The 27,891-nt window shown below is 36.5% G+C and overlaps 1 protein-coding gene across 4 annotated transcripts in view; it reads left to right on the top strand.

Moving 5' to 3' along the window:
• Positions 1-3,226: 3,226 nt before the first annotated feature.
• RXFP1 (relaxin family peptide receptor 1) overlaps positions 3,227-27,891 on the top strand; it is a 55,041-nt gene continuing 30,376 nt past the window's right edge. For 3 of the 4 annotated variants that reach the window (XM_069855846.1, XM_069855848.1, XM_069855845.1), the window contains exons 1-2: positions 3,227-3,571; positions 20,864-21,019. In XM_069855846.1, coding sequence (XP_069711947.1) covers positions 3,523-3,571; positions 20,864-21,019 — 205 coding nt within the window. In that variant the 5' untranslated portion in view covers positions 3,227-3,522. The remainder of the gene's footprint in view (positions 3,572-20,863; positions 21,020-27,891) is intronic. The other variant, XM_069855847.1, reaches the window with a different exon arrangement.

Below are 27,891 nucleotides of genomic sequence, written 5' to 3'. Positions count from 1 at the left end.
GTTCTTAGCTTAATGAGCAAGTCTTAATTCTAAAGTCACTATTGCCATATATTTTTTTGTGGGTCTTTGATTTAGTGCATGAATAAAGCATCCTTCAAACTATTCTTAATTAAATCAAAAACAATTCCCACACTAGGAAAACAAATAATATCTCTGAGACCCATACTATGTAGCATTTGGAGCAGCATAACAGGTAGAGTTTGCATGCATATGTCTGCCCCATATAGACTAAAACTTCAAGATATATTTGCTCCCAGCTGTTCAGAATCTGCTTGAAGCTTATCAGCTCTAACATTGACTGTGGTAGTCAGAGCTCGAGGTAAAATATTTGTTAACCTCCAAGGGAGCAGCTGCAGCTTGTGGGTAAGTAAACATTTTTCTTCAAGACAAAAATGTTTTCTGATTTATTTCCACAGTAGCAATTATTTACAGCTTAGTTTGTTTATATTTTTAATGACATTAACGATGTTGATGATGCATACAGCTATGATTTGATTACTTGTGGGATTGCAGAAACTTGTACGCTTCTATATCATCCCTAATGTGAATTACAGAAAAAAATTACAACGTGCAAGAACTTTGCTAGTAATGCTTATCTGAAAGTGCCTCACAATTACCATTGTTTAATTCTAAGTCCTGCTTATTCAATTTCTAACATTTTGTAGTAGAAACATATCTTCTCAGAAATAATAGCCATAATTATTCGGATTTAGAGAAACAGTTCATTAATGACTTCTAAGTATTTGTGGTGCTAATGGTATATTGTTGGTTGAATGTTTGAACCTGGGGGGTTTCCCCCATACATGAGACAAATAGGTTCATACAGTGTTAAAACTGCAATTTTAGACCAACTTCTTAGACTGGTGCCAAAAACTGTAAAGACAGAAAGTCAAACTGTGAGCATTTGTCAGTAAACAGTAAAGAAGTCAAATAGTACCTTTTAATTCCAGAGAATTCAGTTTAACCTACTCGTTTCTTGGAACTCAGAGGTACATCTGCATCATAATCCAAACCATAATTTTCCATTGCTTTTATTTAATTTCAATTGTAGAATTGCTGTATGTAGAAATGCAAAAAATGTTAACCATCCAAATGAGATTTAATGTCTTCTCAAAGTGGTTTGAAATGTACAGCTGTACAGTGGTAATGTACAGTGGTACAGCTGTAATTCCGATGTGTTATTTCTTTGTTCCATAAGTAATTAGCATATAAAGCCTATTGTTTTCTTGAAAAGAGTTCTAAAACACCAAAATGTTATAGCTTTTTAAGTTTTAGACAGGGGGAAAGTGCTTATTGCCTTTCTAGTGTACAGAAGCAATTCTTCAAAGAGGTTAAAATGCTTTCAAGTAATGTGAGCCGAAACTATTTTTCAGAAGCTATTTCATGTTTTGTTCTAATAATAAGCTTGCCTCTCCTCCTTCTTCTGCTCTGCATTCCAGAGTTCATAATTGTGCATGTTTGCAATACTAGCTTCTTGGATTAAATATTATTACATTGAGAGAATGGGCTGGAAAGTGCTGGTGCTTTATGTATGGTTATTATGAATGTATAAGAAATTTAGAAGAGGGAATATGTCATTGGATTTTCTATAAAGCAAGTGTTCACAGCAAAATTAACTTTAGTGAGCATCCTTGCTAAAGGCCCTTGAAAACAAGGAAGGTTGGAAGGTGTTAACTCCCATTGGGGCAAAGATTCAGAAAATCTATATGGGTTGTATATACCACATTTTGGGATTTTCCCTGTTTAGCCTGAAGTAGAAAAGGTTTTGTAGCAGGTGTGACTACTTTTGAAGAAACAGCTTACTCGATTTATTGTATTATCAGATAAAAATAGTATATTCCAAAAACTTATATGGTTCCTACATATCTCAAATGGAGGTGACTAAGTCAGAAGCAGAAAGCCACATAAGAAACTACACTAGAAAAAAAACTTTCTCTAGAAAATCAATTCTGTCTTATCCTGCATTAAAGAAGTAGGGCTTTTATTTTATATTTCTCTTATTTTTCACATTCTTGATTCAGTTTCTTCCTCTTGTTCTTCCACCTTGGAAGCCCTTTTCAGCTTAAACATTAGACCTACAGTACCTAGATGTTAGATTAACTCTTGAATAATTGTTTAAAGGCAGTTGTGGTTTTAGTTCATATGCTCCAAAACAAGTCCTTGCCTTACAAAATAAACCTTTTGTAGGACCCTAAATCCATTTAGTCATTTAATCTGGTTTTGCGTGAACACTGCCTAGTACAGGTGTTGGTGCAGTAAATACCAACAGACTTTCAGGGGCTTCCATAGATAAGATCCATTTGGTTTAACATTTAATATATTTTGTATTGATTTATATTAGAAATCCAGAGAGTGACAGTTCGTAATATATGTTTTACAGGCAAGTTTACCATAGCAACAATGTAGGTTTTGCTTTTGACTATGACATAGATTTTTCTCTGTATTCATCACTTCATATATGCGTCCATGCATGTACGTTTTTCTTTAGTGTTAAGTGGCTTTCTTCCTTAGATACCTATTGTAGCTGCTGGCACGTTACCAGTGCTCCCTGACCTTTGTCGTCCTGGCAAGCTGGTGAATCTATCAAGCCTGTTTTAAAACAAAAATAAAAATTTAAAATCTGAACCTCTTTGAGGGCAGATAAAATTTTATTCCTTTTCTTGAGTTCATCTCAACTGACCCCCTCATTTTGAAATATGTCTTTCTGTGCTGATGAGTGTTAGCTTTCACATGGTGAAAAAGATCATTAACTGTGTAAGAGTATACCATGATCTACTTGTAACAGCAAAGTCAACAGCCAGGGAGGAATTTCTCAAAGTATACGGAGAGAGTCTGTGAAAAATCTTATTCCCATGTAGTTTATGTTTCCAAACATCCTTTGCTCTTTCAGCCTGTTGTCTTAAACCTTAGTCATGAAGAGTGGTTAATGTGCAAAAATAGTGACATGTTGTTATTGGAAATAAATTACATTGTACGTTTTTCTGCATTTCAGTGAGTGACACTGTTTATAAATTTCACTTCCCCTTATTTGAGAAACCACCAGGTTTCATCTAAACTATAGCAAATGTTTAGTTTTAAACAGATTTGCCTAAATAAAACTGTACTTTTCAGGCTTCTCACTGTATTGTGACTTAAGGAAAAAAAAAAATTGGACTATTGATGACAATTCTCCGGACTTGGCTGTGTTTTGTGCAGCAGCAGTTTTCTTGGGGCAGACCCATGTCCATGCACAACCCAGACTTCGCCTGCCGCAGATCAGACCCCATCCTGTAAAGGAGAGCCTAAAGAGCCAGTGTGCTCCTGGAAACTTTAGTGTCTGCATGTGTGTGTGCCAGAGAGCTGGGAGAGAGGGAGACTTAGCACAAAGGAGAGTACGGGAGGAAGGCAGGGGAGACAAGGGAGCTTGCTTCATGCACTGCTGAAGACTGTCAGAAGCTGATTGTATAAGCAGAGCTCTGGCTGGAGTGCAATTTAAGGGTCAATGTTCATTGACTTTATTCGTTGAACTGCTGAAGGACAGATATGACATCCGACTGCTGCTTCTATATGGTTTTGCTTATTGGTACCAAGGGTAAGTGTATCTGGCTTTTTTCCTTGTTTTGAACATTGTAAAGAGAGCTGATAGTGGATTTAAAAAACAAAAAAAACTGTTATATCTCAGTGTTATTTTACAGTTCTCCACATCAATTATTTCTTGACAGAATCAAAGTGTAATGCAGTCTCTCAAGGCTACTGAATACATATAAGGATCAATTTTTTTTTCCTTAATGCTTTAAGAGTTACTACTAGTGGCTATTAGCTGAAATTAAAAAATAGTAAACCACTTAAAAATTGCATAAATATTTGCTGTAAATATTTAATGTGGGTACATATAGAACTGAATTATTTCAGATGCCTCGAAATCCACATTTTAGACTTGGTTCAGTAGTTTGTAGTGATACTGTGCAGTGCTACTTTTATTGGTAGCTCTCAAAAGCTAGGCTGGAACAGGAATTTTTCAGGTAATGGGAATTTTACCCACTGATTCAGCATGATATGTAATATATCATACAAGATGAGGACTGAATTAAATTTAAGATTTCCTTCAGATGCAAATCCCTTCAGTGTGGTAGGAATTACACCTGACCTTCTGCTTCCTTTCATAATGTTCTCTTCATTCTATTCGAATACCCTGTTTCTAAGTGCTGCTTTTGACTCAGGTAAAGCTGTCACTGTGAAGCTGCTGATACTGATCCAAACGTTGGATTTCCTAATGCATGTTATTTTATTTAGTTGTAATTTTTACATTAAAAAATTTTTTTTGTTGTACTGCATCAATACTGAAATGATGTTTTATTCATTTTGTAGATGAAATAGTTACCTATTGCTCTATCAACTGTTTTGTTAAAATAATAGGAGTAGAAGGTTTAATTTGGCCATCTTGAACAATAGTTTGTTCTGTTTCCTGCTTTTAAATTAAACCTTTTTTTTTTGTTTACATGTGCGTACTGTGCTGATTAACATCAGATTTGTAAGAGATATTGCCCATGTTAGGATCTTGGGAAATAGAGCTCCACTAACAGTTATTTTTATAGTTGCAAAGCTTATTGAAATCTGTGGAAAAACTCTAAGCAGTTCTATTATGGTCTTGAGGAATACTTAATGTGTGAGCTACAGGTATGAAAAAATAGTGATATTAATGTATTTGGAATTAAGCAGGATATGATAATAGGATATTATCAAGTCTGTGAGCTTCATATGCATTCCTGTTATCCATGAGCAGTAATCCAATATTTATAGAGATAGTACTTCAAGGTATGCTGCATAAAAGCTAGAACGTTTCAAACAAATAAGCCTTTCACATTACTGCTTTCTATATCAGAGCAGTAAAATGTTGAAACATTCATGCAAGATGTGCAAATTATTATTTGTATAATTTCTCCTGGGTTAAATTAGTCTCAGCTGTGGAATTTATGAAACATTAAAATATATTCAGGTATATTTCAAAATATGATAGCAGATGAGGACTGTGAATGACTACAGGCCTCCTGGTATTATGCTTAGGGCTATTACTTTCTTAAGGTATTTATTGGCTCATCATACACAGCATATTACAATACTTCTAAGAAAACCACATGGATCATCTAGACTTGCTAGAAAAAAGCAGTGCACTCATAGATTAAAGCATGTGCACGCTTGGAGTCTCTGTCACCTTTTAGTGTTCTAGTTTGCAGCAAAATGGGGTCCATTTTAGTGCCACTTCTAATCTCACTCAGTGCACAGTTAATAGTTTCACTGCCTTTCAGAGTTTTAGCTGGCCATCTGGATTGTAACCACATTTAGAAGTTGGCTGATTTCATCCACAAAATAGATTTAAACTTCACCCGAGGCTTTAGGCTGACTGATACTAAAACAAACACTGCTAAAGTATAATTGTGCTTAGAAACTGAATTTATGGTTTGTGAACTGCTAGAACTTCAGTGGTAAAGTTTTGTTGGATTTGGGGTTTTTTTTTAATTTCTACAACTCACAGATGCTCCTAGTTCTTTAAAAAGTAAAACGAGAAATGTATGTCATACGAAAACTACTCTTGCCTGACCCATCCATATCAATTCACTTTATGTCTGCTTAGCTTTGCGTTCAACAGCTAGAGTTGCACATAAGTAATTCCAATAGCTGCTTTATTTTTCTCTCTTCCTTAAGAAATTTCATTAAACCTTTTTTAAACAAAAAGCTTTCCTTCCAAAATCCAAATAATCAAACTAATCCAAATAATCTAGCTTCTTATGCACCAACAACTCTCAGCAGTTTTCTTCAAAAACAAAGCAGCATCCATACCATGGTTTTCACCATCACAACAATATCAGTTGTAGCATGGAGAAAAGTAAATTTCAGACTCCATTTGTGGAACTGGCAATGTTGGATGGCCAGGACAAACATCTGCCTGGGTGGCTCACCACACTTGTGAAGCTAGCAGGTGTCTTGGGCACGTGGCAGCATTGCACTGGCTGCTGCCGCATCTTCTAAGTAAAATAACCAGCTGTAATGGCTGCAACAACAATAGTGCACATTTGTGTCTTTAGAATCACTTCTGCTAGCTTTCTGGGGACAAAAAACTATTTAATCCTCCTGGACTTTGGCTTAGTGACAGATTCTCAAACAATTCCTTCATCAGTCATTAAGAAAAACAGAAGAACATTACTATCTCAAACTATTCAAAGTGAATTCCAAAAGGGATTTGGCAAGCTCCTTGTGGAAAACAATTGCAGTGGTTACTATTTTAACTCTGCATGTTCTGTCCCCCTACCCAAAATTTTCAAATCCTATTCCTGCTTTTGCCACCAGTTCCCCTTATCTTCTATTCCTCTTTCTGTTCTTCTTCTCACATATTTTTTCAATTCCCTTACCCTCACTTCAAAATGCCAAGGAAAACTTTCTTAAAACCATCTGAAACATTTTAGCCCTTCTGGTGCTGCATGCACATGACAGCTGTTCTCAAGGCCAAGATCTCTTGTACCAAATGCTTTCCGTCAAATGTGGGAAAGAGAGCATCCCAAATCATTTGGATAAGTGCAACTTTCTGACTGTGAAGGATACTGCTCATTTTTTGTTTATATAATTTGGAAAAAAAGTTGTTATCCCTTCCAGATTTGTAAATAGGGAAGTAAAATTACTTCTATTTTTGCAGAAGTTCAAATAATTATTGTGTAATGATAATTTTTGGTTAATTTCTCTTTGCTTTCATTTAACTTGGGCATTAATCTGACTGACTTCCCTGTGGCTAGAAGAATAATGTGTATCTTTTATATCTATGCATAAAACAAAAATTAACATCAATATGATGTTCTGGGGAAATTTTACTTTAATATCAGTCAGAGAGTAGTGAAAACTCTACACAGAGTTCAAAGCCTAGTCACAGTAGTGTAAAAATTATTTAATGGATGTTCCTGGAATGGTGAGACCAGTGTGAAAACCATGAGAGGAACTGTTACCAGTAGTCTTGTTGAGTGTTTCCTAGTGGTGCCATATTTGAAGCTATCAAATTAGACTTTGAAGTGAGAGGTTCAAGGCAGGGAGCTGTAGAAAGCTCAGGGGATTAGGAAATTGTTGTGGCTATTTCTGAAAAAGAGGAAGGTGAAAATACATTGAGAAGGACCGAGCAAGGAGACTGAAAGTAGAGGCTAAAGTGAGAGAAGGGAGCAAAGAGGTGAGAGAAAAGGTTAGCATTACAGAGAAAGGGAAAATGGATCAGAAAGGCTATTAGTCTGAGAGACCAGAGACTGAGGAAAAGGACATGTGAGAATGAGTCAGCAGGGAACAGTGAATTAATTAAAGGAGAACAAGGAGCTCTGAGAGAGGTGTCAGAGGATGGTGAGACCAGAACTAGGACTCTATGTTGACAGGAGGGACAACAGGTGGTGAAGCTGGTAGTGCTTAGGCAAGAAAGGATGGAAGTGAGGTAAGCAACCAAGGCAAGGAAAAGATGAGACTGCACAGAGAAAGGACCTGTCCTTGGTGCAGTGAGCATTGTGCTACAAAGATAGAAAGAAGCTCAAGATTGTTCTGTTTCTTGCTGTTCCCTTGCAAAATGTCTTATCTTGCTGTGTAACACCTCTCCTGAGAGGCTGGTAATTAAGGGTACTGGATCACTCCACCCTCTCAAATGCCAAAAATTTAATCAGAAACCTATAGTGAACTAGGTTGCCTGTGTAATCTCTTATTCATTTGCTGTAGAAGATAGAGATAAAATGTGAATGAGGCTGAGGATTACAAAATGACAGCCATGTGAACTGAATTCTGCTATGGAAAACTGATTTCAGTTCCTCCTTCTTGTCCCTGACAGTGATGTTCTAAATGCTGCATAAATGGATAATAATTATATGGCAGAGTTTCTAGGTTGTTTTTTTTTTTTTGCTTGATCATCCTGATGTGGTTTCATTTCACAGCTGCCACTGATAACTCTAAAAACTCTGTTTTAAGTAATCTGTGAAGCTGATTCTGAAAATAGGAACCTAAAATTAGATAAAAACCACTTCCCATACATATGTTAATGTCTCAGCTCTCCATCTGAGCAATAATGCCATATTCTAAACTGTAATCTAAGCAATCTATGAGGACTTAAAACTGAAAGGTCCAATTATTGTAGCTGTATGACCAAACTAATGAGAAATGTAATATTGTAACTTCTGAGTGGTTAGATAGTAGACTTAAGCAGCAGGATGTCAGTGATCCCTTAAAAAACTCATCAAAGTGTAGGTGAAATGCCTGTAGTATTATGGGGAGGTGCATTTGCAGAAATGCATGAAATTTGAAGATACATGATGGATTTTGAACATGCATTTCTAATAACTGATGTTTGCGTACCGTTCTTATCATAGGGAAAAACAAGGAACTCTTTGGGAATTGTGTGATAGCTGAGACCAGAAAATAATGTATGATATAAAGTAGTGTCTTTGTGTGTGCGAAGAAGCAACACACAATATTTTGCTCGCTACCTGCTGTGTCTGGAGCCACTCACTGTAGCCTGTTGGGGAGAACTGGCTCTGGGAGGGAAAGTTGTCCCCGTAGACCTGATGTCAGTGGAAGAGGGTGGCTGGGGAGTGAGGAGAGACAGCCCAGAGGCAGCTACACCAGTCCTGTGGGACTTGTGTAAGTGAGATGACTTAACAAACTTTGTCCAGAGAGGACATTAAATTACCCAGTCCTGTGTACCACAGGTCATTGTGTTCCATCTGCACACCCTGTATCAATCCCAAGGCTTTGTTTGATCAAAATGTTTACTCTGAGTAAACGATGTTCCTACGGAGAAGAGCAAGTGCCACTATGATACTAAGAATGGTAGAACTTGTACAGCCAGACTGGGGCTTGAAGATGCGCATAGGCCTGTCAGGTCAATATTATTCCTTTCTCCTCTGTTCTGCAGAGAAAATAAAATCACTTGCTAGACTTGGGAGAAGAGTCTGCTTTTCCATCACAAGCATGATTGTCCATGCTGTGTTGGACGTGGGAAAAATGGAAAAGTTATTGGAAAGACTTTATTGTTGCTGGTTTTACATAGAAGTATATATTGTTTTCTGTTTCACTTTACTGTCTATTTCAGTTGCAATTAAAAAAATAAGGTAAAATAGATGAGATAGCAATAGACAAGCTCCTCTTCAGAATCAGCTACCAAGAAGAGCATCCCTTCACAAAACTTAAAATCTGGCCACAACGTAGTTAAAGCCAGAGTTTGTACTCTATGGAGAAAATAACAAGTTAGGTTAAAGATCAACACCCACCTCTCTACGATCTCCTTTCAGGCAGTTGTAGGCAGTGATAAGGTCTCCCCCATCAGCCTCCTTTTCTCTAGGCTAAACAACCCCAGTTCCCTCAGCTGCTCCTCATAAGGCTTTTTCTCAAGCCCCTTCACCAGCTTCATTGCTCTTCTCTGGGCACACTCCAGGACCTCAATGACATCAATTACGTTAAAAATTGTTTGAAGTACTGGGATAGGATCTTGTAAGATACAAACATTACCCTGATATAACTACCTTATTCAATCTATTAAAAAAAAGTGTAGCCAGATACTGATGTCTGGTAACAGACAGCTGTGTACCAATACTGTCTTCTCAGTCCCCTCTCTGATGCCACGGTGCAACTATTTTAACAGCCGCTTACAATTCCTGCTGAAACTGGGGTCCCATTTTTCTTGGCACCCTTCTGCATGCCTTGCCCTGGGAATCCCACAGTTTGAGTCATGTGGGGTGAAGAGAGACCCGACAGGAAGGTGTTGCAGGACCAGGGTGATGCAGCAGTTCACCCTTGGAGCAAATCTCTCCTCTTCCCACCCCTGTGTCCTGCCTCATATGCTACACTAGAGATGGATTGTGAAGTCACTACTCTAATTTAAGCTACGTATCACAGAACATGCTTTCATTTGTGTTGACAGTGAGAAAGCAGAATGTCAGGAACAGGCATCATCTTGCGTTGAATTAGCTGGAGTGGGGATGAAAGGAAGAGAAGGAAGAGGTATGGACTATGTGGAGGTGAAATCCACCAGTAATCCATGCAAATCACTGTTTAGCCAAACTGCATCTAAAATAGAGACAAACTTCTGAATGCGGTTTCTTGTTCTCTTTTCTAAATTGATTGGGAAAAATTAGTATCTATATAACTTAAACCAATGTACTGCTAATGCAATGCTCCTTTATGTATATTAGTAATTCTACAAAATCTAAATGTTTTCATCTTAAAATCTAGAAATCTTAATCTGCACGTGTTTTTTTATATAACCTGCAAAAGAAGAAATAAGCCAGATGTCTCTGATCATGGTTCAACCACCTAAAATTATTCACTTTAAGAAAGTCAGAAGTCCTACTAGGTTGAGATAATTTCTGGTTTATGGCATTTTAACTGGAGTGTCACAATTTTCAGCAGTGAGTTATATTTAATCATAGTAAAATATAGTAGATATTGGCAAACTTGTGGTTTTTAAAATGAACTAAATATTCATGAGTCAGAATCCACTAATGATGCATTTATTTAAGCACAGTATCTGCAAACTGATTTTTTCACAAAATAGTCCTGTGAGCTCTCTAAAATATTTTCAAATTATTTTACTTCAAAACAGAACAACACAAAGGATTCCATTTTTATAATACTTCAAGTAGGTGGAATCTTGTAGATTTATAGGGTGCAGCAATCTCCCAAATCTGAACTTGTAGTTCTATATTAAATTTAAATTCTTAGTAATTACAAATGGTTCTTTGTTACAAAAGTATGTGAGGAAATAAAATGTATCAGATAATCCTGTCTCAGGCTCATCAAGAAATGATATATTATTATTGTTATAAAACTAATCTTAAGTATGCTTTAGAGCTTCAATTTAAGTTAGGCTGCCTTAGTACCATTGCAAGAACTATCATTAAAAACCTTTTAGCCTTTAATAAAGGCACAATGAATGAAAAACACAAAAATGCTTCACATTTCAAACACTTTGTGTAGGGCTCCCAAAATACTTTTTTCCATTTCTCTGTCTGGAGTACTAGATAGAAAAATCTTGCCTGAGAGTATTTTGCAGAGATTTATTTAAGATTACGTTACTTGGGAGAAGAGGAAAAATATTGTGACTCTGAAACTGTGGCATGGCATGCAGCTTGCTTAATTCAAATGACCCTGTAGCAAAAGAAGAGACTGAAGAGCAAAAGAAGATGGAGAAAAAGAAAATAAAATTTCCCACTCCTACCTCCCTTTGCTTCTTTTCCTCAGTCTGTGGGCCCAAGTCAAATTTGCTGTCATAAACACTGCAAGATATTCATTCTACTAGTCTTTTTTTTTTCCCTTCATGAGAACATACCAGAGTTGGTATGAGGGAAGTTACAGCTAAGTCATGCAAATTTTCACTGGAGCAGGGGCAAACGAAAAAAAAATAGAAAAAAGGAAGAGATTTTTGCCCTTTTTGACCTAAGAAAAATGGGCAAAGTGTTATGATCTTTTAGATTGTTTTCTGTTAAGAGAAATTAAGGAGAGTCATGTAATTCTTTGTTATTCTGCTCATTTACAAATAATGTATTCTCAGAACATCATACGGTTCAAATATCAGCAAGTAATTTCCCTGTTCATTGCCTTTTTAATTTCATTCCCTTTTTCACTGCAGCTTTCTCTTCCAGCTTTGTACAAGTACTTTCTGTCTCATCATCCTGGTTTTCTTTTCACTTCCATGCATGAATTCACATGTACACAAACTCCTCTCCTGTATATGGTATTGTGTTACGAAAGTCACTTAAATTTGCCTTTTCTTTATGGAAACTTAAGAGATGTATTACAAAAGTACGTCATTTGTTAATTTAAATAATTCAGTTTTCACTAATCAGTGTTTCACTTTGGCTTAGTTTACGTATGGCTGACTGGATTAACTTGTACAAAGCAACAAGTCCAAAGTGAATTTCTTTACAGTAATCTATAATAACTATAATTATGTATTTAAATTCAGATGCTAGTTATCCAGAAGAGGTGAATGACTGTTATTTGAGGGACACTAATTTAGTGATAACCAGCTGTTCTTGATTCTCTTGGCTAAAGTACATTTTAAATTAGGTGCTTTCTCAGATTTAAAAAAAAAAAAATTAACCAAACCTACATTATCTTACTATTAAGCATATCAGATAGGAAATATATGTAAGTATCATGGCAAATTGGGCTAAATAATAAACTTTTTCCCTGGGATTACAATACATCAAAAATAACATTCCTACTGTGAAGCTTCAGAGATTTTTTTTTATACATCTTCATCATTAGCTCTTACAAATGCAGTGTTTCAAAGGACAAAAAAAAAAAACTTATTTGAAACTGATTTCTTTTAACTCTGGGGCTTGAAAAGCCAGCCCAAGCTCACTCTTTAGTGGCTGTGAGGAAGAATCAGCTCCTGGCAGGGGAGTTTTTCTTTATTTTGATAGCTCACCATCCCCTTTTCTGAGCCTTTCAGGTGGGATGGTACTGACTAGAACAGTCTATTTAACACATTTACATCGACACTTTCATCTTTGTTCTACATCTAAAGCCACCCAAACAAAACCCTAGTGTTTCATGTGTCTAGGTTTAGACTTGATATTGCTCCAGTATGAAAAAAATACTGAAACCAAAGGACTTACACCAATGCAAAACACTAGTGGAGAAGACAGCATACTTTAACGTATTTTCTGTTGGAAGTCATGTCAGAATACAGAGGTAGATCTTATTTCTAAACAGAAATAATACTTAGACGTCATTTAAATTCTATATATTTGGGGAGACAAAGAAAAGGGGAAACGAAGCAACAGAAAGGTTTGGTTTTGCTCATTAATTTAAGTCTTTGTTAGACACTGTGCTGAACCCCTATCCTCTGAGAATGCTCTACAAAATTTGAGTTTCTGTTAAAATTCTTTATACTTTGTATTATGGCTTTTTCAAAAAATGCCATCTCCTTCAGCTCTTTCTGTACATCAGAACCATTTTATTCTAAGTTCTTTGTAAGCAGAACAAAAAGACAAATTAATAAAAGGTATAAGAGCCAAATCCCCTGGCAAGGTGCCACGTGACCAGTCTGAATTGCTCTGCTGGCAGTTGCTGGCCCTGGAGCAGATTTATCTGGCAGTTACACAAAGGGGATCTTCCAGCACTATAGCTGGATTAATTAGACTGAATTATCTGTGGCATAACTCATAACTAACTTTAGTAATGTTGTGAGAGTGGAGTCTGTATTTTCCACAAGACAGTACAAGTCATCCCCTTTGGAAAATGTATCTAAAATGAAAACATTGTGAAACACACAGCAAGAAATAAAGGTACTATATGAAATTTAAATCCAAGATAGTGACCAGATTGGCATGTGATGTAGGCAGTCATAACAAATGCATCTTTCGTGTTAACATCGTTTACACTATATTGCATTTACTGAAAGCAAACCTCATATATAGTCAGTAAAAAACTTCTCTGATTCGAGAAATACATATTCCTGGAATGATATCTGATATGGCCTACTAAAGATAAATGTGCAATAAAAGTGAAAATGTAATTCTGAGCAACAGTCAAAATACAAAAAAATTCCTAGCATTTTAAAAATGAAGCAGTTGCGATTATTTGGCATTTTGAATAAATGGCACTGTGTCACTTGTACCAATTAGAACATAAAATTACGAACATAGAATCATAGAATAACCAGGTTGGAAGAGACCCACTGGATCATCGAGTCCAACCATTCCTATCAAAATGATTCATATGTTATTTAGAAAATGCTATAGACATCAGAGATGAACAATTAGCGGAGGAGGAGAGGAGCAAATTACACTAAAGGCAATGTAGTGTTAACAGTTCATTCATACTCCTGTGGGGATCCTGTACAGATGTTTAAATCTTTTAAGCCACTCATGCTTTGCCACGAGGGTTAATGCTAAAGTATCTATCACCACTAGAGCAAGGTCTGTTTTGCCCAAGGGGTTATTCCAAATGTTGTATATTAACAGCATTACACTTCAAGTGCATAAACAGTTTCTTTTCCCTGTATGAAAGAATCTATTTTCAATATGTTATTTATGGAAAGATTTTAAAGTTAGTAAAAACGTTTTCACTAGTATGAAATTCCTATTACATATTCACAGAATTTACTAGAAAGCATTTTCGAAAAATATCAGGTATATGAGAGTTTTACATGCTGAAAAAAATCACGTTCCACCTGATAAAGTTGTAATAAGTTAAGCATACAAATTTCAGCATTTTGTCCTGAAGTACATTGAACTAACTTCATCCTAGTTTATCATAAATTGCTAAAAAATTCCTTTTTTAGTGTGAAGAAGCTGAATAATACAGAACAAAACCAGGAAAATTAACGTAAGACTGAACTAAATAACATTAAATTCTAGGTATTATTGAGATAGACAAATTCAGACATCAAATTATTTTTTTCAAATAAGATATTTTTAAGATGTCATATCTTTTTTCTTTCTGACATTTGGTTCAATGCTTCTGGTCAGAGTTGGTCAACCACTTGTCATTACTATTCTTTGCAACCATTAATTAACCGTCTTTTTATTTAAAGGATTTCACAGTTATAACCTCAATTTATAGTCTCATTCTGATTCATCTTTGAAAATAAAGGCTGCAGGCCTATGAGGACTCCTCCTTTATACTACGCTAAAGGTTTTCCAAAGCCAGTTCACATGCCCTTCAAATAACTTTCAACAGAAGAGGAATTTTTTAATATGCTGTCATCTTGAATTATTGAGGCTAGCACAAAAATAATGGGCAAAATCAATTTCAACTTTAACACTCCCTTTGTTGACAACTTCTGTTTTAACTCAAGAAAATATTCTGGTTTTTAACAAGCATTTCAAATTAAAATTTTCAGTCTTCTCTTGCTCTAGCCCATTTCCCACTCTGACTAGAAGTACAGAAACTGAAACAGGAGGATGGGAAAAGTCACATCATCTGATAAATTTGCATCGGTCTCTGAAAAACTTGGGCTTTTGTAGGTAAAATAAATTCCCATCATAGAAAGTTTAAGTAGAGTCTTCAGTACTGCGATCATTCCTTGGCCCTTGTCATCTAGGGAGTCCTTCTAAAAAAAACAGTTGGATTTCATCAGGCCCAGTACTTTAAATCTGATAACTTAATCATAGTGAAGAAAAACATTTTAGCCTGTTTGGCTGGTGGAATTTGAGAGTCATTTTGGACTCACAACAGTTGTCTTCATGTGATTCAAATTTTTGAAAATACAAAAATAATTTCCTGATATTATGATATGCCCTTATCTAAACCTGTATGCAATACAGTTGAGACTGGTGTGAACAGCAATTACCAAGTGATGAGTATTCTGCTATGATTAGTTTAATTGCTTATGACTCAGTCTAATCAGCACAGTATTGTTCCCATTATGGAGTCATATCCACTTGTTTCTTGGAAGCTAAAAGTAGCTTGTTAAGTTCATGTTCTTCTACTGTACATATCTCTTATTTGGTTTTTCAAGCAGCATTCATGACCTAATCTCTGTTTTCAAATTTTTGTGCCATTTTTCAAAGAATGATTCATGAATCAATTTAGTTGGAATGAAAGACGTGTTCTTCTGGGAATATCTTGTCCTTGACTTCCCTAAGTGTGTTCCCTCTTTTGATTTCATTTTATGAGAACTCGAAGAGTGGCTGCCACATTCTTTCCCCAGTGTTTTTGCATCTATTCAACAAAGAAAAAAATGGCAAAGCAGCTCTTGCTTATTCCTTTAAAAAAAAGGAAAGCAGTGGTAATTTAATCTTATTTCTTAAAGACTAGCAGGAAATGTGTTATCCGCTTTCTTCAAGCTAGAGAAAAGATCACAGATTTCTGCCTTAGCAGTAAGTGTCTCAAAGCAGTAGGTCTGGGCAATCTTAAAAGGTGCGCACTGTGAATTCTTGTTTTATTTTCAGAAGTTTTAGAAGAACTGGAGAACAAACAGGGTTCCTAAGTGTGTGAATAGTCAGAAACATTTAATCTGCAGAATCTTGAACAATTCTACTGGGCAGAACATTATTCTGTATTGAGATGGCAAACATCTTGTCAGAAAGATGCTTGTTTGTGGTTTTGTACGTGTACTGATACCAGTTCAACTACTTCTTTTCTATGTGCTCTAGAAATACTGAAAAAATTTAATATTTACTCTTATCATTATAAGAAAATAAAATTTTGCTGGTACAGTATGCATGAAATAAATGTGTGAAATTATCTCCACATCACTGGAAGAGCAGGAGATCGTTTTCTGTGTGAGGTATACAAAGAAGAGAGTTTTGTACTTGGAGTATCCATAAAAGCAAAACTTCTGACATACTCAGGTCTGTCACAGTTTTACACTGTTCATCTTCACAACTGAGGCCTCAACTCTTAGTAAGTTTGCACCTTTAGTAATTTTGTAGACGACACTAAGATGGGTGGAAGTGTGGATCTGCTGGAGAGTAGGGAGGCTCTGCAAAGGGATCTGAACAGGCTGGACCGCTGGGCAGAGTCCAATGGCATGAGGTCTAACAAGGCCAAATGCCGGGTCCTGCACTTGGGGCACAACAACCCTATGCAGTGCTACAGACTGGGAGAAGTCTGTCTAGAAAGCTGCCTGGGGGAGAGGGACCTGGGGGTGTTGGTTGACAGCCGACTGAACATGAGCCAGCAGTGTGCCCAGGTGGCCAAGAAGGCCAATGGCATCTTGGCTTGTATCAGAAACGGCATGACCAGCAGGTCCAGGGAGGTTATTCTCCCTCTATACTCAGCACTGGTGGGACCACTCCTTGAATCCTGTGTTCAGTTCTGGGCCCCTCACCACAAGAAGGATGTTGAGGCTCTGGAGTGAGTCCAGAGAAGAGCAACAAAGCTGGTGAAGGGGCTGGAGAACAGGCCTTATGAGGAGCGGCTAAGAGAGCTGGGGTTGTTTAGCCTGGAGAAGAGGAGGCTGAGGGGAGACCTCATTGCTCTCTATAACTACCTGAAAGGAGGTTGTGGAGAGCAGGCAGCTGGCCTTTTCTCCCAAGTGACAGGAGACAGGACAAGGGGAGGTTCAGACTGGATATCAGAAAGAAATTTTTCACAGAAAGGGTCATTGGGCACTGGAACAGGCTGCCCAGGGAGGTGGTTGAGTCAGCATCGCTGGAGGTATTTAAAAGACAGGTAGATGAGGTGCTGAGGGGCATGGTTTAGTGTTTGATAGGAATGGTTGGGCTCAATGATCCAAGAGGTCTTTTCCAGCCTGGTGATTCTATGATTCTATGAAATCTGTCCTGAGTTCTACCTTTTCTCTAGTTTCTACATACGTAGCTGAATTCTTTATAAACTGTTCAGAAATGTTTAGACTTCCTTTACCTATCAGTCTACATTTGTCATATCTCCGAAGGACATCAGGTTTTTTTTCTGTTCGCTGTGTAAGATAATAATTTTGGCCTAAATTTACTCAATATAAGACACAAATAATTTATATTAATCAAGCCATGTTAGGGTTCATATTGATTGTTTATATAATTTGCTGATGGCACTTCTTTTGTATTATAGGGATTCTCATTCTTTTATAATACTAATTTGCTAGTAAGAAGCAAAGCTGAGATGTTCTTTCTTGGATGAGCTGTGAATGAGAACCTATAAAACAATAAATGTACCTCTGAAGAGTGATAATGTACATGGGTCAGAGACATAACCTGTGGATTAATAGGAGTACAAAATATTTTTGTTTTTCTTGATTTAACACCAATATGAAACAGCCAGGGGCATGATGTGATGAAATAATCATTAATCAATATTTTTTAGAGCTATTATAACAGGAGGGTTAGTTGCTAAAAAAAATGCACAATGAAACAAGAAATTGGAAATGTGGTTCAACTTTTTTTATAGTGGAAAATCAATAAAATGTAGAAAAGTCTACACTTTTAATTCTTCATCACAAAGATAGCACAATAGATCTTTATCTTGGCATGATAAGCTCCATTGTCAGTAAAGTTTGTATTTGAAAAATGAGAAACGTAGTTTTTTATTGCTGTTGTTTCAGTGCTATCTATATCCATTTTCCTCACATAAAAGACACCATTTTAACAGCTCTAATCCAAAAGAGAGCAATCTCAATGTTGTCTAGTATTTTACAATGGATTTTACTGTCTTATTTCCTGTCTACCTTTGTCAGGTTTGCCAAATGTTCCCTCAGAGGGTTGAGGGTTTCCCCATTTATAAATCTTCTATAATCTGCAGAATTCTAACTTCTGTCCTTTTTGGCATAAACAAAGTGATGTTAACCAGTCAATGGACAAAGACCAGTGCTTTCAATGATTGGACGAGGATGAAGTTGTTAATTGTTGATGCCTCGCTGTCATCTTTCGCAGGCAGATATTTACGTGACAAGGCAATCCAACATAACACAAAATGAATAATGCAGAGATTTACAACAGATATCATCAAGACTATAAATTTAGAGAATTCAAAACATTAAACCCATGAGGGATTATGTATGCTTTCACAAAGAATGATTTCTAAACTGTGACAGTAAATTCATTAATTAGTTCAGGGATTAATAATATTCGACTAATTAATAATCATTTTTGGAAAATGCATGAAAATCCACTGAATGGTACTGTAAGAAGATAAATGGCATAATTCAAAATTTTAACTACACAGAAATCAACCTTTTAAGCACAAAGTCTGAATATGTCTCCAGTATGTAGGGAAAAAGGCTTGACAAAATGGAAGGGAATGTTTGGTGGTTGGGTTTGTTTTTAAAATTTATGTTCTGTTTTTCCATATTGTTGTCATTTCCCAGGTGTTTTGGTAGTTGCTTATATTGTGACAAACTGCACTGAAGGGCGCCTCAATTGCCTGTGATTTCTTTTCACAATGTGAGACTTCAGACACTGAGTAAAACACATTCAGTTTGCTTAATACTATACTTGCATAAGATTTTTTGCTCTCTGTTTTTTGGATGGAACAGGTCAAACCTAATGTTCTGAATACAAGCACAGAGTGGCAGAGAGATTTATGAACAACATGCAAGATTGAATTCACCCTGGGTGTAGAATAAAGCCTTATTTTTGGTACCTACACATAGCAGGGGCAGGAACTTAAAGCAAAAGTCTCTGAGCAATTGCATAGGTGATACTGTTGTGGATAAAACCAAATCGGCTTTTCAAAATAATATGGTGTTTGGTAGCTGGAATACATGACTTTCTATGCTTCTGACAGTAAAGATAATTCTGTGCATATGGGAGTAACACAATATTTCTCTCTGTTTCCTGCAGATACTGCTCCTACATTTCAATTTTTCACAGTCATAAACATTGTCAAAAGTTTAACATATGAAAGCTCTTTCAGAAGAAATTCCTTATGAGTCTGAAGTACTTGATTCAATTTCAGGTGATTCCCATAGCCCAGGAGAAAAATGAGTACAAAAGCCAGATGTGTGATAACATATTCTTTGTTAATCAGAGAAAGTTGCATAAAAGGTTTATACTTTGTCATATGAAAATAGCCTGGAAAAATAGTTTCATGTTTCAAAAGTGGCAATTTAGTATCTAAACAAGCATCACATCACAGTTAATGAAGTTTCAATAGAGTATTTCAAGTGCTCTAAGACAGCACTGAAATTTAAAATATAAATTGTATCGGATTTCTTTTTTTCTTTTTTTGTAGCAGCATCCACTAAGTCAAACACTAGATATAACAAGGAAGTGATACTCTTTTTTGAAACTACTTCAAAAAATAAATTAGCAGGCCCTTGCAGAATGGTATTTCACAAGCTGGGCTTACTGAAGCTTTGGGAGCATGAGAAGCATTAGACAATGCTCTGTGCTGATGATGCCTTTCTCAATTTCTGCTGTATTGGAGAGTGAACAAATTGCATTCTAGAGTGATTTAAAACCTTCTCCATCTTATGCTCTTGGGAAGAAATTGGTCTTGTATGACAAGAAATCTAAGCTGGCATCCTGCAATCCATTACAAAAACAGCAGATCAGTCGCACTTACCGTGCACAAAGTGATGGTGGCAGAATTTGTCCCTCAGGGCTGCTGCAGGGATGGGTAAGGCATCAGACGTCTGCAAATGTTGGTAATCGAAGCTGCTGTAGTATAGAGAGCTGAGGAACAAAGGGCAAGTAGAGTCCTCCATCTGCTCTGTCTGTCCCTCACCAATGTCCCTCTACCTTCTCCCTCAGCTCTGCTCGAAATGAAATCCCTGTATTCTTCCTGTAAAGCATGGGCTTAACAGAACAGTATCTGTGTATCTGAATTTCAGACTGATAGATTCTGAACAATATCTCCATATTTTTTGACCAGGCTGACAGCTCTTCCAAAGGATTCATAATGACATCTTTCCATCATCTTATTCATTCTTCAGCAAAACTGCACTGGAGACTTGGTCTTTCTTTACTTGTTCTTTGATCTTTGATCAGTCTACTCCTAGTAATTGCCTTAAAATTAGAATCAATTTTTAAAAAGTATTTCTGACTTTGTATAAAGAGGACTTATCTGTCTGGGTCTAAAATTTCAGCACAAATTAATATAATCCATATCTGCATAGCTTATCTGGTATATTGCTATAATAAGTTAATTTCTAGTGCAAAGAGAAATAATCCTTTTAAACAGTTGCTGTAAGTAATTTGTCTTGTATGATTAGCATTTTCATCTTATTCCTGGGATGCATGGGGAGGAATTACCTGGTTACTTTATATCGAAGCAAATTTTAATTAGCTGATGATAAATTTCTTGACAAGTTAATACGTACTTAATACACTATTGTAATTGCATGTCCAATGAACTAATGCATATTTATCACTTGATATTCCTATTCAAGTGTAAATGAGTATTTTTACAAGCATAACCTCAATTTTCTTTAAACATCAACAGCGTATCTTAAAGTAAGCATATTCTTTTTGTTTCTATTTAGCTATCTGTGACTCTTTGGAAGATCATGTTTCTGGAAATGGGTTCAGGTGCCCCCTGGGCTACTTTCCGTGTGGCAATATCACAAAGTGTTTACCCCAACAACTTCACTGTAATGGTGAAGATGACTGTGGGAATTGGGCTGATGAAGACAACTGTGGTAGGTGGCTGAGACTTTTCTTTGTATCTGGCATCAACAGTCACTGAAATCCAGGCACTGCTCACATTAAGCAGGGTTGCAAGGTGTTAGCAGTAAGAAAGTTAAATGCAGAGGATACAGCAAATATTGGTTCTGCTAGGAAGAAACGACCACATTTTTGTTTGTATGTGTATGGTATCTGTTTATCCAATTTTATCCCTGTTTTGAATTTCTTTGCATGTGTCATTTTGATGTGCACAAACAGATGGATGCGATCTGACAAAGATTTCTTTTGAGTGAAGGTAAAGGTATGCATTAACGGAGTTTATGTTAAGCTTTATGTGACCTCTAAAGTTGGTTGGGAAATGTAGTTTAGAAGTATATTCAGATTTTCCAGAAATCTTTTATGTCTTAACTCAAGAGAAAAACTGTTAACACTGTGTGTGTGCTGGACAAGTTGCTCAGCTACTGGGCTTCAAGGTTTGGAAATGCCAAAGTCTGAGGGAACACACGCTGTCAGGCCACTGCTGTCTGCTGTTGTGACCCTTGTCACCCCTGGCCTCACTAGATGGTAGCTATAAACTTGCCTTGGTTTATAGTCTTTACCCCAGCTGCAAGGAATGGTCTTTGCACTTGCACTTAGCTGTCCATGCTACTTATTTGTGAGCATAATGCCAGCGCGTTTCATCTATGCTGAGCAGCATCTCTCGTGTAGTCCCTGGACACAGCTCAGAGGGTGGTACAGAACTGGGACAGTCTGGGAAAGGCCTCTATATATTTTGTGAGAAGACAGCTTACCCATTTGGCTGTGAGCTATGACCACAGGGAGAGAAAATCAGCCCTAGCATGGTTTATTTGCTGATATTGTCAGCTTACTAACAGCCTGGATCATTTCAGAGCTACCGATCCATTGTAGACGGGGACAATAAACTTCTTGTTCCTTAGTAGCTTGCCTGGAGCCATGGAGCGCAGCCAGATGCATGGCACCCTACACACTGTCTCCAGTTCCCTGTGGCCAAACAGGTGAACAGTCTGCCTCTCCCAGCCAGGCACACTTCCATCAGAGCTGGAAGTGAAGGGAAAAAGAATTAAAATATGAAGTGAAATTTCCAAGGTATATATACTGAAAGAATTTTTCTAAAAGAAATTTCAAACAAAGTATGGTGAAGGTATTTTTCACAATATTGCCAGCAAAGTCAGTGAGTTTTAAAATATTTGTTCTCATTGTGTAAACACAAAGATGATTTTTGTACGTATGCGTAGTACTTTATTCTTATGCTTATCAAAATTCAGCATCTAAGTTCATTTGAAATCACTTTTAATTCTAATCTCATCTATTGGATCTGCAGAATTTTCTAGGTTTTCTTGTCATTTGTTAGTGCCATAAACATATTTGCTATTGCTAGTAATCAATTGAAATCCTGAAGAAAATTGTCTATTAGTCTTCTGCAACTATTTTGCCCTATGGTGGCAGGGATTGCTGACAGTGGTGCTCTCTTATGTTTAAGTTCAAGCACTGTAAACTGTTGATTTATCCACGTTTCATTTCTGTATAGTACCAGAAAGTCTATCACAGAGCTTGCTAAAATGTACAGCTTGATCAAATGACAATTAGGATATACACAGTTTCATAACGAGATGTGCAAGACAGAATAGCCTAGAAGACAATTCAGCTGTGATACTGAATCCTCTTCTGGGTATAGTAGCTCAAGGATGAATTAGCCTCAATTTCTGAAAGCCTAAATTACAAAACATGAGGAGTCATTGTATTGACTTACTGGGAAAACTATGCTCTTAGTGGTTTTCTCATATCTTGACCCCTTGTTCTCATTTAGAAACACATGCCATGCATAGTACATTAAGGTTATATTCAGCCGTAATGTTGCGTCAAAAACTGGTGTTGCCGTCAACCTTTGCTGTTTGAATAAAGGAAGAGTTTCTTCCTTGCCTAAAAATAAAAACACCCTGATTAGATTTTCTGCAATGCCCCTACACTGTAGTAGTAAGTGTGAGGATCTTTATGGGATAGCTCTGGTTTGTGACCAAGGATCTTATTTAAAACCCAAGGAAAGAAACCTCATTGATTAACTCCCAGAACAACAAAACTATCCAACTATTCTTTCTGGTGCTTTTTCCCAGGACTGTTTCAGTATGCCTGCCTTATGCCAGCAATTATATCTGTCTCCTTCTACCTATGTTTTAAATTTACAACTAGTTTTCAGTTGCTGGTTACAAAAACTTTTGCTGGTTACAAAAAAGCAATTCAAAATGAGATTATTCCAGAGTAGTAATTGTTTCATGCAGCAGCACTGGAAATTTTAATCTCATCCACAAGGCACTCTAAGGAAAGCAGCTCAACTTTTAAATTCTTGCACACTTCCGTTTTGCAAAAGTTTGAATAAGAGCATTTTGGTGGCCAGTTTACAACATTAATCCCAACAAGTGTGGGAAGAAGAAAAAAACAGTGTAGACCCTCAAAGGGGTTCAAGAATACTGGGGTTTTTTTAATGCATGTATCTCAACTGCAGCTAGCTAAAGCAGTGCTTTGCTAGTTTTCTTCAGTAATTATAAAGCACTGTCTTAAGCCTACAGGAAAATGTTATAGTGAAGACTTGCACGTATCTTATGTATGTACCAGTATTATAACATGGTGAAACACAAAGCAAAAATCTGTCATGAACAGTAGTTCTTTCTGTAATGAAAAGGACAATACTGATGAAGAAGAAAAGGAAAAGCAAACAAACAAACAACAAAAGACAAAGCACACACCTTTTGAAAGCTGTACTACTGTTGATTTGGGGGGAAAAACAAAAAAAACAACCCCCAAAAACCCAAACAAAACCAAACTTGGTGCTCTGAACAAAAGGAAATCCAAAGTCCAGCTGTTTAGTATAAGCTCCTAAGTGTGCTGAATATTAACAGCAATTGCAATTACTGAAATAGCTGTTTTGGGAAACATCAGTAAATGAAACAAGCAGAGAAGCAACTAGCGTAAAAAGCACACAAGAGACTTACTTTGTAAAAGTCTTTAAACACCCTTGAAACAAAAAGTAAAGGGCGTGTGTGCAAAACAGACCAACGTGCCTCTGAAAATACTGCCACTAGTCATTCCAAGAATCTTACAGCAACTCTGACCCTTTCCTCTGTTAACAAGTTCTTGTTCTTCATTTAATTCCTATAAAGATTGTTGTTGCAATTGTTTAATAATTATGTGTAATAATTATTGTTGTAAACTTTGCAGTATTAATTCTTTTTTGCACTGCATCCCCGATAATGGCAAAACTTGGTTATAAATATGTGAAATTCAACCAAACCTTCATTGAGATATTTATTTTCAGATGTGCTGTAATCACTGTTCACATCCAACTCAGACATGTAAAGAGTGGCTTCATGGTGCCTTCTCCATATTTGCTTCCTATTTCACTTCCACCATGCTTTCCATGTCCAAATAGTATAATAAATATAAAACTGTGGCCTGGAGAAGCAAAATGACGTGAAATTAGGAACACAGGCAGAGCTGGGAGGAGAATCTTTGTCTCAGAATGCCATGCTAGTCCCTAACCTCGGAGTGCGGACATCCTGCTGGTCAGTTCAACTTCAGCATTTCTGCTGCTTCTGGAAAGGGATGAATTGTAGACAATATGTCACAGTAGAGTGAAGCCACCCATCTTTGAAAATTCATGTGCTTTTTTTACCCAGATGGGTTTCCAAAACTGATAAAATACTGTGTGTGATATCCTGATGGAGAAGAGATTGAGGCAATAAGGTAAACAGCAATAAGAGGACCAAGCTAGCAATATGTCATGCTCAAAGTGATGGGAATTTTGTTTTGAACTCTCAGTAGATAACCTAAATGTGCATGGAAAATACAGTCTTACATTTTGAACTTGACAACATTGTCTATCAAGTAGAAGTAGGTGTCTCTGCAATTAGTCATAAATACAAGATGTTAAAATAAAAAATATTTATTTACAGTTTCAGGCTTTCCCATAAAGTCTTATGGGTTTGAGGACTTCCTTTCTTAGGCTTGAGTGCAGAAGTAAATTTTTCCCTGCTGTCCCATGCTCATCCTTACTGAAACATTAAGTTCTTAAAAAAGCCAAGTGCCATGTCAAACAGTTTAGCCTATATAGCATGTTTCACTTGGAGCTATTTTTGTATCTATTAGCAACCTCCAAAATGTGTTAAAAAATAAAGCAATTTCAACATCCTTCTGTGTGCAATTTTGATTAAAGCTCAAGTTGGCAAAGCAGAGTGGATTTGATAGTGCTGTTTCCTACTGAGACCATGTTTGATTTCAAATGTAATGGCTTCAGCTTAATTTTCAAAGGAAAAGCTTTATTTATAGCTGTAAGATTTGGTTCTGCAGCTACATGATGTTTACAGAAGGGAGCTTAGAACATTTATTTACTTCATTTCTTTTTTAAATATGAGCAGGAAGGAGGAAGGACAAATACTAGGAATAATCACAAATTCTGCTCACCTAAGGCTATGGCAGTGTTGACATGGGAATTTCTCCTAAAACAAGTAAAGTCTATTTCCTACATTGAAGACACTACTGCTGTAACATTACTGTTTACTCATTTTAAATAATCTCTAGGCAAAGCCTGTTGAAGCCCAACATAGTAGGAGTGACCAGTACACATTCCCAAGTTCAAATTCACAGAAAGAAGCATGTTATGCCCTCCACTTTGACAGGGACACTGATAAACAATAAATAAATATATAAACCGACAAATAAAGGTAACAACAGTAAACAAAATCAGTGGTTGATTCATGCAAAACAAAAAATAACAAAACAGTAGTGTTTGTAATTTAACTTTTCACTAAGTCCACATGTGTTTTGTTATCTTAAAGTGCACATTTGTTTAGATGAACAATTCTGATGTGGAAAATTGCAAAAACATACAAAAAGTTATAACATTAATGTCCTCTATAAATTTGGACAGGAGGCGAGAAATGTTGCCAGTAATCATCTATAGATTTTTGAGTTTTTTCAAAATATCAACTCTCTGAGTAGCTTTAGGAAAAAAATCCTTAATCTGCTCCCTCATTAAGTATTTACATTTTTAAGCTTACATGTAAGCAATTTATGTTCTTTTAAAGTTCTCTGGTATGCCCTCTATTTTGAGGGTTATATGAGCAAACTTTTGTCCTAGATAATGGTCAGATTTCTCTGAATAAAATATTCCTACTATTACATGCAGTAATAAAAGAGTGATGTTATCAGTCTAACAACTTTTGTGTAATTATCTCTTCCAGATACATGACTGGGTCCATTATCAGTTTGTTGTCTTATCATGCTAATTACAAAATGGTGCAAAAATTATTAATGTAATTAAATTATAAATCATTGAGAGGGGAAACTCTGGACTTAATATCCTACATGGATGACTTGAAAGCATATTTTATGATGTCTTGAAGTATAAGCTTAAGACCTACTGCTTTATCTCTGACATATTTAGTGCTATATGTCAGCATCCTGTAGTTAGAGGTTCTGGAAAACCCTTGGATGTAAGGTACAGGTGCACTCACTTCTTTATAAACAGTCCTGCTTTCAGATTAAAATGTTTTTGCTAACTTCCATTCCTGTTTGTTAGTACCTAAACATACAGTCAAAATCTGTGTGGATATTGGATTTATGATGCTATGTTCTAATTTAAAGTACAAACAATCAGACCAATATAAAGTCTTCAGTCATACCACCTGGGCTTTTGACCACAACATGTCTTATAAAGCAAGGCTGAGGCTGGTAAGAACTGACCTTGACTGACTCCACTAAAATCACTGGGAAGGCTCCCACTGTCTTCAGTGAGCAAAGAATCACAACTTACCTAACTTAGGAAACTAATGAAAACCTCATATGTTTCAAAAAGAAATGTTAGTGAAGTGCTAGCCTTCCCAAGCAGTACTGTTCAGAATCACTGTGCTAGCAGTGATTTTTTTTCCTCCCACCCTTAGATGAGATGAAGAAATCTAAGTTGTGAACTCCTGCAATGTCACAGAAACAGAAGATATAAAATACAAGATCTTACCATGTATTCTGTGATATATAATTCTCATAAATAAATGCCTTAATTCTTCTTTTCTTAAGCTTAATTGGGAATTGAGTAGATAAGTAGATATGGTTCACGCTTTGTTTAAAATAAGGGTTACTGTCATTTCACGCTACTGAATAGTTTTTATGCTACATCTCAGAGCTGTTTGTCTTAGCTTTTTACTAGTAAATCTCTAGAGGAAATCATTGTGCGCAAATAACACAGGTATAAGTCATATCTAGAATAAAATGTATTTTAGCATAAGAATTGTTATGGCAAACACTGCAGAATTCTTATTGATTTTAAACCCAAAATCACATGCATTGGGCCTAATCACCTGCACCGCTGTAGACTGGATTGTTGCACTACGAGTGGGGCATTAAAAAAAACAGTGACTACTGTTACATATTCGACTACCACTGTACTTACTCGCAATAACAAAAGGGGAATAAAAAGAATACCATGCTAGGATGTTTCATTTTATCTTTTCTTCACAAGCATAGTCTTTAATTATGCAATAGTTAATGGAACTAAGTAACCTTAGCTATTTTAAGAGCACAAGTCTTAGTGTTTAGCAATTTGGCTTCTGGACAATTTTACTGATAGTTCTGCAAAACTGTTTTTTTGGCAGTTAAGCAATGATTGTAGTATGCCTGCATTTTCTTTTTAATTACAGTGTCATAGCTACATTTTTCCAGTCCAGTGAAGCAAGAACAGGCATGCAGATTTAATTTAAGATGTTTCTGACTCTCTGGAGGAGTTCTTCTCTGGTTAAATGCATTTACCATTGTGCTGCTCCCAGCCCCAAGAGATCTCTGAACAAAAGACAGCATTCAGGTCTCCAGCTGTAAACCT

Source organism: Phaenicophaeus curvirostris, chromosome 4 (assembly GCF_032191515.1).
Source record: "Phaenicophaeus curvirostris isolate KB17595 chromosome 4, BPBGC_Pcur_1.0, whole genome shotgun sequence".
NCBI lineage: Eukaryota > Metazoa > Chordata > Aves > Cuculiformes > Cuculidae > Phaenicophaeus > Phaenicophaeus curvirostris.
This window is presented reverse-complemented; position numbering and strand designations above follow the sequence as displayed.